We start from the raw sequence: 13,596 nt of genomic DNA, 5'->3' as shown, positions 1-13,596 counted from the left end.
TTAAAATTTGTATTTTCTATAGTATATGTATTCAATTAAAGAAGAGTTGTTCTGAGAGAACTCTCTTGGAGAGCTGTGCTGGAGACTTCTCCTAGTAAAGTTGCTCTAGGAGACTTTTTGGGAGAGCTATCTTCGGAGCCTTGAAATCCAAGTCTATTGAGCAAATTTTGTTTTTGGATCCATGATCAACTTGCCCTCTTAGGATTAATGATCAAATTTAATTGTTATAATAAATTATTCTAACGAAAGAACGCAACTGGATAATGATTTAGCTGAATAACATGAAAAACGGCAAGTAAAACCAATAAATCTTTCATAAATTATAAGATCAAATTCCCTTCTTGGTGCAAGTTACATTTGCTTGATATATTTGAAATCAAAAATCCTCCTGTGCAGAAAGACGTAAATAGGTAAATAATTGCATCTAAACTTGAAGAGTAACTGGGAAGGTGCGCTCTCGAAACACCAGCAGTCAAGAGATGTTGATAAAATCAACCGGTACAAGCAGATTTGAAGTGATAATCGTCAATTGTAGAATAAATATGACCAAGATCAACATGGTAATTAATAGCTTCCCTGTTACATACAAAAAAAATTGAAGTCATGATGAGAGTAAGCACAAATAGATGGCAAAAAGATAAATGGAGAAGGCTGGACTGAGCTACATTATCCTTTTGTGAGGAATGCCCAGTCTTCTGACAACTTCATCCACATGCATTCCATGTTCAATAGCCCTGAAACATTATGTTGGGGATTACTACGATTTAGTTAATTATGTAAGATCGTATTATAGGATTTAATATGTTTGGACAAAACAGACAAACGAGACAATCATGACATAAGACTCAATTCCCGATAAAAAAGTATATTAATTTTTTGCACGATAGGAATATAATGCTAAATAACAAATGTTTCATCAAATTACGGTGACAGCTTAAAGGATATAAAGGGGCAAGCGAAACAATAGCTATTCGCACTGAACTACGATCACATTTTCAAATGCTAAGCAACACAGGTTGAAGAATATAAGCAAAGCAGCAAATTTATGAGGAAATTTAATAAAGGTCAAAGAAGCAGGGAAAAATGAAAGATATGGTTTGCTTACAAGCTCTCTGGCTCCTCAAATATACCCAATACTAATTTGTAGATGTCAGCCTCAGCAACAGTATTGCTGGTTGTCACTGAAGACTAAAGGAACATGTAGGGGTTAATGAACGGCTGCACACTGATGGAACGAGCGTACTGAAATTAAACAGTGCCTTACTTGATTGGAAGCAGGGGAATGATTTTCCTTTACTCCACTTGAAGCATTGGTTGCCTTGACTGAATCTCCTCGTAGTTGAGCTGGGGCCACAACCTGCAGCTCCTTTATTATTAGTAGGGGAAAGAGAGAAAAACGTGTGCGTGCATTATGATATAGAGGTCATCGTAAAAGAGGCATCCATTATAGCCAACAATACCTTTTCTCCACTGTGATATGCATGAACTTGAATGCAGTGGATGAAATGGAGAAGAATTTCATTGTAATCGACCACTGCCCTGAAAGAAAGCCCAATAAAACAATAATTTTCAATATTAAAGCATACATCCAACGTATGGATCATCAAGCCAGTATTGTACTGACTGGCTTGATTCAAAGAAAAGAGCTGAAAAAAATGAACAAAGGCTGCTGTTAAATGTGACTGGTACATTTTAATGCCTCTCTCTAATGCTTCGCTGCATCATAACTCCCCACTTCAACTATAATAAGACTGAATGAGCAAACAAGAACAAAAAAAAAATCACCACAGAAGATAAATGTAATTCATTACAGCCTACAATCAAATGAAAAGACAAAATGATTATACAGAAAGGAGCAGCAAAAGTTATGCAAAGATGTGTATACTATCAAGAGTGGAGAGGGTCCTGAGACGTTCAAGGGGGAGACGAGTTTCGAGTTACGAGGAATGACTTCCAGCAGCCGAGTTCAAAACATATCTCCAAAGAATGAGTTTTGAGGTACGAATTCTAGAAGCCAAGTTCTAAGTGCATAATTCGAAGGGATGACTTCTAAGGGAAGATCCCGAGGTCGAGTTCAAAGTGCAGAGTTCTAGAGGATGAGTAAAAAGGCAAGTTCCCAAAGATGAATTCTGGAGGCTGAATTTTAAGTGTAGAGTTCAAAGGGATAAGTTTTACGGCTGAGTTAACTGGCAAATATGTTACCAAAAATCTAAGCCTTAAAAAAGATATTTTAAAAAGAACGGTAACTAATAAAAGGTGTTACAAAGACAATATTAATTACAACAACCAAGCTTGTGAAAGCAGAAAAATAGATCAAGAATCTCAGGAGATTTGTGTATAATGAGTATTCGATTTATAATGTAAACAGGGTGATCAATATAAAGCAAGCAAAGATTATCCAAAATATTAAAAAGCTTATGTTTTTCTATTTTATCTTTTCCTACTTAGCTCAAAAACTTTTTTATTTCATTCTTTTTTCCTTAGTGGCGTGAATTCACGGATAAATCAGGATCATAAATTCTAAAAGATTTGGTGAACAAGGATCATGGCACAGACAAGATGAGAAGTAACATAAAGAGCAAAGTAAAATATCAAGAAAATCACTATCAACATGGATTGCACTAAGGAATTTTGGATTGCCCTTGACATTTGTTTTGGTCTCTCTTATTATTTTAATCGTTGGCCAGAAGAAGCAGATGATTAAAATAATAAGAGACCAAAACATTTGTCAGGGAAAAATCAAAGGGAGTAAGCACCCTCCATCCATATAATCAACATAATTTTGAATAAGAGTAATTATTGCTAGCATGAGAAGGATTATATCCTCTCACCTTGGCAAACGAAGGCAATAAGTACCATCAAGATAGAGCCGATTCGGCCCACTCATAGTAAGAAAGACAAAGAAGAAAAATTGAAACCCCCCAAACAAAATCAGCTAGATAATACTTTCATAGAGAGATCACTGAAATAGAGCTTCTGGAGAGACTTAAAATTCTATCATTGGAATGTTATAGGAGCAATACCAACCTCCATGACCACACAGCTCATTTGAATCGACAATCCACCTGCTCTGAACAAATCATGCTCTGAAATGTTATCTAGTCATCATGACTCTAAGAGAGTCGACACTAATGGTTCAACAACTAGATGATACTAGTGATCACTTCCTATGTGAATTTTGAATGTGCTTTTGTTGCACAATTTGCAAGATCTGTTGTTAATTCACCACGAGCCTAGGGAATTCCTCGACACTTTCAAAACCATTGTTCAGACGTATAACATCATGATCAAGTTCCTAGGTGTAGAGATAAGTATAATACATGGAGACTGAAAACAAACTCGCATTTACTATCTACAGCAAATAGGTAGCGTGCATCTAACAATAATGACAATATCATAATACTATATCTTTTGGACTTGAAAATGCTAAATTCACTTACCAATAATAATAGATGTAATTTTTAACAAACAAAAGAAAAAATGAAATCATGTCAATTATATACTAGTTAACAATAAATTGCTAGAACAATATATAGATACATCAATGAGACTTTTGAAAATCGAAGAGAGTTTAACATGAAATTGAATTCACTTAAGTGCACATTTGAAGTTAGATTCTACCTATGCACTCCATAAGGCATCAAACCAATATCAAAGAGTTAAAACTATCCTAAACATGTCGTCATTCTGAAGCACTAGAGAGATACAAAGATTAACCGACTGACTCTCAAGCTTAAATCATTTCACTTAGAGACCCAAAGACAAATGCTCAACCTTCACCAAAAGTTTGAGTGCAAAATGCTCCTGTCTGGACAAAGTGTGAACAAGCCTTCACTCATATAAGAGGTTTCTTGAAATCTTTATGATACAATTCGACATCAAAATTGGCACGCTTTTGCATACAAATTAGGGAAAACATATATTTTCTTCAATAATGCAAACAACTCAACAAGAATACAAAAGATAAGTATCAACAAAGGTAGGTGACCTCTTCCAATTCCTACTATTCAAGGGATAGGAAATCTCTCCCAAACACTAAACTTAAGACTCACAATCCAATATCATGGATCCTCCCAACCCTAAACATAATAAACTTATTTATAGCAAGCAATAATAATAATTGTAAAAGGCTAAACTGCCCTTATACATACAAAGGACAAAATCAGCCTTAGGCTAAGCACCGGTGTAACACTATGCGACTACTATTAAGTCTCAAAACAGGTGAAAACATATTATTATACCTGAGAGTGGCCCTAAAAATTAACAATTCAATACTCATTCGTGAGACTAGAAGGCAATTCTAACGTAATATACCGACAAGATCCTAAAGGGATCAAACTCAAGTACCCAATTACGAAGGAACAAACTTTTATCTTAATTCAACATGAAAGCTTCAACCATATTTCCAAGTTGTTGGGTATTGTGGAGCCCGATCCACTATTTCCTGAATGGACTATCTCAGCACTTATGGAAATTATTTAAGTTTAACTCATTATGGAATTTATTCTCTGCTATAGCTTGTCGCCTCCCGTTTTCATTTAAAGCGGTTGTTTTTTTTAACAGGAAGAATTAAGGAAAGCTTAATTAATATTGCTTAATTAAGTTTTGCCCGATTAATCTCCCGCCTACTTGATTTACAGAATTCTTGGGTGTTGCCTTAATGGGTCAAAATTGGGCGATTTAAGGAAGAAGGATTGCAAATAGGTAGCTTCTCCCTGTTAGTCTCCGTAGCGTTTGTTTCTTACGGGCGCAGTAAGAAGGAATCACATTGTGGCTTTACGTTAAGAATATAGCAAAGTTTTTCCCCTTGGGATTTTCTGCTTCTCCATTTTGAAGCTCTTGGGTAGAGAGAGAGGAAGAGAAAAAGAGGAGAGAAATAAATAGAGATATTTTTGTAATCGTCGAGGTGATCGACAGATGTAATTCCTCAAAGTTAATAAAATTCTCTACAACTTCGTGGACGTAAACAAATTTGTTAAACCACGTAAATATGTGTGTTTCTGCTGTTTCTGTTTTGCGAATTTTTTTCGATCCGATTTTTATTTTATTGCTATCGTTTTTTCACAACAACTGGTATCAGAGCTTTGGTTCGGATCTAAGGAAGAACAATGGGCAGAGACGAAGTGAAAACATCGAGAATCGAGAAGTTCAATGGCACAGATTTTGGTTACTGAATGATGTAGATAAAGAACTACCTCTATGGGAAGAAACTTCGCCTAACGTTGTTGGGAAACAAACCAGAAAAGATGGACGAGCGAAATAGAATTTGTTAGATCGATAGATTCTAGGGTTTATTCAATTGACCCTGTCAAGATTTGTAGCATATAACGTCATCAAGAAGAGTACTGCAGATCTCATTGCGGCTTTATCTAATATGTATGAAAAGCCATCTGTGAAAAACAAGTTGCACTTGATGAAAAAGTTATTCAATCTGAAGATGGCAAAAGGTGTGCTTGTTGCTCAACACCTGAATGATTTCAATACTATCATAAATCAATTATCGTATGTTGAAATTGATTTTGATGATGAGATACGTGCGCTGATATTGTTGGCTTAAATTCCAAATAACTGGGAAGTCATGAGGATGACAGTTAGCACTTCTACAGGTAAATTCAAATTGAAATATGATGATATTCGTGATTTGATTTTGGCTGAGGAGGTGCGCAGGAAAGATTCTAGTTAGACATCGGGTTCGAGTTTGACACTAATTGTTGATTCCAGAGGGAGATCACATGAAAAACTCAAAAAGAGAAGGATCAAAATCAAAGTCTGATCAACAGAAAACATGCTAGAATTGTGGCAAGGTTGGCCACATAAAAAGAAAGCAGAAATCCTAAGAAGGAAAATGATAGCGCAAATGTGATAATTGAAAAGATACAGAATGTGTTATTCCTGACAGTTCACAGTTCTGTAGGGCAGCTCAATGAGGGTGGTCATTCAGTAGTGTTCTCAGATAGTGCCTGGAAGATTACTAAATGAGCATTAAAATTTGCTCGGGGTAAGAAAACTGACACATTATATATAACTAAAGGTTTACTCAAGCGTAAACACATGAGCCAGAGATGCATTATGGGGAAGTAGAAGAAAGTCAGTTTCCTGAAAAATGACAGAGCGCCAAAGGCAAGAAAATCGGACCTTGTACGGACATATGGTGGAAAACCACAGAGCTATGAAGAAATCTTGCAAGATAAAAATTCGAGCAAATGGGAGCTGGCAAAACTTCCACCAGGGAAGATGGAATTGCATAACAAATGGGTGTACCGGATGAAAATTGCGCTTGATGGCGGTAAGAGGCACAAGGTTGGACTTGTTGAAAAAGGCCTTCAGCTGAGGCAGGATATTGCCCATGTAGTGGATTTGTAAGCAGATTCATGAGTAACCCAAGAAAGAGCTTAAAAGTACAAGGCTACGTTGATGCTGATATGTTAACTAAGAGAGAAACTGAAGTTGTGTGCAGCTTAAATTAGTCTTCTGGCATGAAGACCGGAGCTTTGAGTTACAGAGGTGGAAGAAATTGGAGAAAGTTGGAAGATATCACGTTTGAGGAAAAGGGTGATACAACCACTGGATGGTGTAGTCAGAAACTTAGTCTCCAAGTGGGAGAATTGTTAGGCATTGTGGAACCTGGTCCACTATTTCCTGAATCGGTGATCTCAACACTTATAAAAATTATTTAAGTTTATCTCCATATGAAATTTGATCTCCGCTATAGCTTGCTGCCTGGTCCCAACTTTCTATATAGATGTAAAATGCGATGTATGTGATTATATGCTTAATTTCCATAATAATTATTCTTAATTTGCAAAAAAGTAAAAAACTTGATCCAAAGCAAAGGCTAAATAAGTTTTCCACTGCTGAACAAATAAGAATACAATTATAATATTTAAATATGGGATACTACGCAAGTATACGTATCATTATCAAGTAATATAAGAAGACTTTTTTATTAAGCCCCGAATATCAAACTCACAAAGAAATTAACAATATGCACTTTAGAAAACTAGAAAGTTAAGAAATTTTAGATGCCAAAAATCTACTTAGCAAAATATTTTTACTTAAACTTAAGATGCTAAAATTGGAATGCAAATTCGATTGTTTTTGTAATTTTTGGTTTATAAAAAATAAAATAAACTAATTAACTTAACTAAATTTTGCAAAATGAAGGCAGTATAAGTAAAATATTTTTTCCTTATCATGAATCATTAATAAGTTGAGAAATTCTATTGTGAAAGTATTCTAAATGTGTTGGTCAAATAGGAGCAATAATTTTTTTACTCTTACTAGAGATGTTATAAAGAACATTGGCTAATCTATAGTTTGAATAGTCTTAAAAACTGATTAGGTAGGGAAGATACTAGCTCTTACTCTAAAGTTTCATCTTCTCCCTCCACCTGGGAGTTAACATCTCGTATAAAAACCTAAAACTATAAATCAAATAGGGGGTTTTAGTATGTCACTCTAATGTCCTCTAATTCTACACCCTTGAAAAATTTATTTTCCTATTTATTTGCACTCAACCCCATGAACTATATTCTCATCCATGAAATCAATGTGATTCTAAATCATTTGTTGGTTGAGACAATATCATCTCGAAGCTTACAAGTTCTCACAACAGATATTAATATCTTAATTGGTTAAATCAAGAAATAAATTAAGTGCAAGGTTTCAAATCATCACAACTTCTTCCAATATTGAAGCATAATACTTCCTTTCAACATTTAATCACTTATCATTTTATGGAAAAAGATAAAGTAAACTACTCAGAATCCATGAAAAAAACACAACCACACATGAGTTTAAAAATAGAAATCATGCACACAAACAAGAAATTTAAATTAAAATCAAGTGTAGTAACAAAGATAAACACTCATCTTAAATCCTCTTAATCAAATGTCTTGAAATTCCTTTGAATTCTCTTCCTTCACTCACAATACAAACTAAACACTCAAAATAAAATAAAAAGAAAGTGATCGGCGGCGGCGGCGATGGGCAGCGACAGCAGCGTACTTGGATGAATGATGGTTGTCAATTTTATGGGTGGTTAGCCTCTAGCGGTTGGCTTTGTCGATGCAAGTCTTTAATAAAAATCCAAAAGGTTCTTTGGTGCCCCTTTAAAATGTGTCTTCATTCAATGAATCTTCTAAAAGTTGTCACTTCAAAAACTAATTGAATCAATTTTCGTGTCCATGGGATATTTTCCACGTTTTTACCAAGGGTTGCTTCAAACACCTCTTCAAAAATTTGTCTAAATTCAATGAATCATCAAATAACTAATTCTGGTGCTTAAGCGCGGGGTACCAAGCTCTTAGGCACGAAACCTCTGTCGCTTAGGAGGCAGACCTGGGCGCTTAGGCGCCCCAGTTCTTTTGCACATTTATTCATTTTTGTTTCAAATTTGACCTTTTTTCACTCGTTTTAGTATTTTTCATCCAATTTGATTGTACCTAAAAAAACACATAAATATTTTTCATTAAAGCGCAATATCTCAAAAATAAGTATAAAAATGTATAAAAAAATAAAAAAAACACTATATAGTTTAGGTGTATCACCGCCTCCCATTTCCATTTAAAGGAGTTGTTTTTCTTAACCGGAAGAATTAAGGAAAGCATAGTTAATATTGTTTAGTTAAGTTTTGCCTGATTAATCTCCTACCTAGTTAATTTACAAAATTCTTGGGGTTGCCTTAATGGGCCAAAATTGGGCCATTTATAATAGAAGGATTGCAAATAGGTAGCTTCTCCCTATTAGTCTCCTTTGTGTTTCTTGCTTACAGGCACAGTAAGGAAGAAACGCATTGTGGCATTACGTGAAGAATATAGCAAAGTTTTTCCCCTCCAGATTTTCTGCTTCTCCGTTTTGAAGCTCTCAGGTAGAGAGTGAGGAAGAGGAGAAGAGAGAGAAAGTATATTCTTGTAATCGTAGGGGCGATCGACAGGTGTAATTCCTCGAAGTTAATAAAATCCTCCAAAGCTCCGTGAACGTAGGTAAATTTGTCGAACTACGTAAATCTGTGTGTTTCCGCTATTTTCAGTTTTGCGAATTTTTCTCGATCTGGCTTTTCATTTTATTGCCGTTGTTTTTCACAACACAAGCACATGCCATAAAAATAAAAATGAAAAAATTACTTGCTAAACACAAACATTTAGGTTGGTTGTTAAAATGAGCAATCGAGTTAAGCAAACTTAATATCTCCTATATACTCCAAACAAAAATCAAAGCAAGTTGTAACAAACTTCCAAGTTGATTATTTTTCAAACTCATTAACGAGTAAGCTACCACCTACACACGTAGAAATGCTATGGATAGAACATTTAGTCTTTCAAGGAACTGGCCCTAGAGAATGTCGACTGGTCTCTCCTACAATTCTGAACATATTAACTTCATAATTACTAATAATTAGGAGAAATATTAAGTCCTCGTCACCGGATTAGATTTACTCAAGGAATAAGCATGGAAAACCTATCGGTCCACTCCTACACATAATTATCAATCAGGTAAACTACTAACATAAAACTAGAGAGAAAAGAATGACGTACCTCATCAAAATTAAGATAGAATAAAGAAAGTTTGAATTTTTCAAAATGACCAAGTTTTACAAAATGAAAACCAACTTTGTAATATACTAAGTGGAGTAATCATATTAGGACACTGATATAGAGGCTAGTTTTTCCAATGAAAGGTCAAAGTGATGGAAGTAGATTCAAAGAGAGAATCAAGTTTGGTAGATCTTCATATTGAATTCTTCAAGATAATAGTACATACTTATGTCAAAGATCCCAAAAGATTTAAAATCAAATTTGCCCAATATTTACTCCTTGATGGAGAATTGTTCTAAATATCCACGTCATTATGACTATGATACATCAAGGAAGATGAAGTCACGGGCATCTTAATGAAATTGCACTCGGGGAATTGCGAAAGTCACTCATGAAGCAGCTTTGGCTAACTACATTCTACAATAATATTTCCTCTGCCCAACACTTTGAATGGATTCAAAAGATTTATCTAAGAGATGTAGTCAGTGTTAGAAGTTCACTCCTATGCACTGGCAGCCCTCTCTAAATTGTAACTGATCAAGAGTTCCTGGTCATTCGTCTTCTGGGGAATAAACCTCTGAGAAAAGACTGCTTAAATGTATGGCACCCAGGAGAGGGGAGGGCAGTGAATTGGAAGATAAGAAAATGCTTAAATGTATTTTGAAAATTAACTTCATGATTAAAAAACATTATTTCAATTCCAATTTAGATTAATTTAAGATTACAATAGTGAACAGTTCTATATGTAAGAACTAAAATACCATAAATCTAAAACAATCACAAATGCAAATAAAATAAAAGAAAAAAAAAGCAGGCAGCGAAATACTTGTGTGATTCAATCGCAAACTAACACATGGAACTACATCTACACTTAGCCAACACCTATACTAGAAAATCACTAACAATCAAAAAGTTACAACCGACATGTACATAACCCATTAAAAGAGATATAATAAAATTTTACTTAATATAAAATGTATAATAATTTTTTTTAAATGTTCGTAATAATTTATAGATAAAGTCTTCAAGTTCAATATATTTTGAGTATAATTTATATTAATGTTTTTTTAAACTCGAGTAAAGTTGGTTAGAGGTTTGGCTTCTTAACACATTTTGCTTGGCTCACAGGCAACTGAATGAGTTGACCAGAGCAAACTCGAGTCAACTTGGCTTAATTACAACCATAAACCCACTATATTACAACAAACAATAGCAATATAAAAAAAAACATAGCTAAAAAGCTTTAGAAAAAAAAACTTAAAACTTTTAACAATGAGTCTTTTAGAATATAACTTACAGCACAAATTAAAGTAAATACCTTCAAAAGAATCACTTCCAATGCACATAAAATGATCTCAAAATTTATTAAGCTCACAATGTTTTCTAAACTTAAATAAAATTCAAATTTAGATTTAACAATATTAACTGAATATGAATAAAATACTTATAGTTTTTATGTCTTTACTCAAATAACTTTTGAGTATAATAAAATAATTAAGTTTTAACACATTGATTTAACTTTGAGCATAGCAAATTTTTGAATGATACTAGATTAAAACTTGAATAAAAAATAAATCCACTTTTTGAAAAAATTAAAGCAAAGTTCTCGAAAATAAAATAGTAAGTTTAATGACTTTTAAACTACCATGTAACACATAGAAATTAACAATCTTAATTAATCTAAGAGCTTCAACCAATCATTTAAGCAAGCTAGAAATATAAAACCCAAAAAAAAAACTTTTTAGTTCTTAGACATATGTAGCTCCAAAATGAATTTAGCTAAGAAAATAATTTCAAGATTTGTTAGAAGAACAATCACAATTTGGAGATAATTTTTACTAAGATATTTTAAAGTAATTAAAAGTTTAAATGTGCTTAAAACCTATTTATAAACAAATTGGGTCAGATAAAGCTCCCTCTAAATATGCCAAAAGATATAAATAGGTTTATGAAAAGAATTTGAAAATTATTAGTACAAAAAGAAAGATAGTCATTTACTAATTGAGCATATTTTTATTGGCTTAACGAAGTTTTAATTATACCAAATTAGATAAAATTACAAAAAAAAAAATCCTATAATAAGAACATGTTAATTTTATGCCACGATAAATTAGAAAACTTATTAAATTTTTGAATTTCATTACTTGTTTAATTTAATTTAAAGTGTGGTAAAGAGTTTAAATTAAAATGATATGAATAAATAACTTTTTTTCATACGTTAAATAAAAAAAGTCAATATTGGCATGATTTAAGATATCTATTTTGGGCAAAGCAAATTTGGTAGTTAAAATGCATGTAATAAATAAATAGTGCTTAATTTATGTTGACTAATTACGTATATAAATACATATAATGTAATATAAGAATTTTAATGACCCTAATAGTTGATTTAAAACATTGTTTAAATGAAATAAAATTATAAACAATTTGGTCAACACAATTGAAAAACTTTGCATGTCATTTAGGAAGTACCACAATGTATATTAGTATATGAAAGTATAATTATATACATAAGAATATAATTATACATATATATATATATATATATATATGACCTTACTAAATTCTTAAATCAACTATCTACAAAAAAAAAAAAATTTATGGGGATTCTACGAAAGACCAGATCTAAATATTATCAAGTTTGGTCATATTGATCTCTAAAAATAATTTAAGCTAGAAATACTTAAACAAAAATATTAGTGCCCCCAAACATATATTTATTATTATCAAAATCCAATGGTGAAGCAATGGGCTCATAGAGCTAACAAACTCGTTTATTTATTTCCTCCAACCAAAGGCTAGAGGAAGTTCATCATAGTGACAATTGATTACATTTCTAAGTTAATAAGTGCAAGGGCCTTAGCAAAAAATGATTACATTTCTAAGTTAATAAGTGCAAGGGCCTTAGCAAAAAATACGACTAAAATTATGTACAATTTTATAATGCTTCCCATAAAGTACATCCAACATTGCTAGAGGGTACTCATTGCATCGCATTACAATAAAATTGGGTTGAAAGAATGGCAAAGTGTTAAAGATGAAGGCCTTCAAATCTTGCTAGAATTGAGAGAAGAATTGTGAGTTAAGTTACCCACAATGCAAGGAGGAAACTAAGTGGAGAGCAACAAAAACTTAAAACTCGCACATAAAAGAGAAGAGTTTTAAGCTCAATGACTTGGTATTGCAAAAAGGAAAATCCTGCAGCACACAATCAAACAAGAGAAAAATTAGATCAAACATAGACCAAAACTTACATCATCTAAAAGCAAGTTGGAACTCAAAGCATACAAGCTAAAAACTCACATGATGAAGAAACTTCTCAAAACATTGAGCAAGGATGACCTTAAAAACGCTTAAATATGCTTACTATCATTAGTTTACCTTTCAACCCCAGAGAACTTGCATGAGCGAGTTTGATTGTGAGACAAAAAAATTTGTACTCAATAACATTATAATGAATAATTTACAATGATTTTCATTCAAAAAGTTTCTCCCTCAATTTATAAAGAATATGATGGAAATAAAATACTAAGCTAAAATGTCAAATGATAATCGAAGAAAACTTAAAAACACCCAAGTACATGACCTTGTAAATAAACCTTAAGAAGCCCTTAAGAAAAATGCTTCTAAAAGAACTAGAGGCCCCAAAAGCAAAAATATTCTTTTCATAGCAAAGTTTTTAGAATATTTATCCATAAAAAAATAATGGGGAAAATTATCTAGAGAAAATTTTGATTGGCCTCACTGGCATATGAGCTTAATTTTATTACAATGATACTACTTATATACATATTTATTCTTATTGCCAGCAGAATTAACAAAAGATGGACACAATATAAAAATAGATACAAATGACATTCAAAGAAAGTGCTACGACATATTCATTTTGTCGAGCAATGAATTCAACTAAAAGACGAGCTCGATAAATAATATCTCACACCAACAGGATACAAAAACTGTAAAAAATAAAAATGCAAGCAAGTCCATTTCCATTCACATATCAACACAAATAACAATTCAAGAAAAAAATATTGAAAAGGTACACATAATATATATATAT

At 32.8% G+C, this 13,596-nt stretch overlaps 1 protein-coding gene across 1 annotated transcript in view; it reads right to left on the bottom strand.

Moving 5' to 3' along the window:
- Nucleotides 1-312: 312 nt before the first annotated feature.
- LOC110019147 (replication protein A 32 kDa subunit A-like) overlaps nucleotides 313-13,596 on the bottom strand; it is a 37,177-nt gene continuing 23,893 nt past the window's right edge. The window contains exons 6-10 of the mRNA XM_020716723.1: nucleotides 1,461-1,539; nucleotides 1,265-1,357; nucleotides 1,106-1,188; nucleotides 666-734; nucleotides 313-576 (exon numbers count right to left, since the gene is read on the bottom strand). Of these exons, the coding sequence (XP_020572382.1) occupies nucleotides 492-576; nucleotides 666-734; nucleotides 1,106-1,188; nucleotides 1,265-1,357; nucleotides 1,461-1,539 (409 nt within the window). The 3' untranslated portion in view covers nucleotides 313-491. The remainder of the gene's footprint in view (nucleotides 577-665; nucleotides 735-1,105; nucleotides 1,189-1,264; nucleotides 1,358-1,460; nucleotides 1,540-13,596) is intronic.

Source organism: Phalaenopsis equestris, unplaced genomic scaffold, assembly GCF_001263595.1.
Source record: "Phalaenopsis equestris unplaced genomic scaffold, ASM126359v1 Scaffold000051, whole genome shotgun sequence".
Classification (NCBI taxonomy): domain Eukaryota; kingdom Viridiplantae; phylum Streptophyta; class Magnoliopsida; order Asparagales; family Orchidaceae; genus Phalaenopsis; species Phalaenopsis equestris.
Note: the sequence above shows the minus strand (reverse complement) of the source record. Positions and strands in the feature narration are given on the sequence as shown.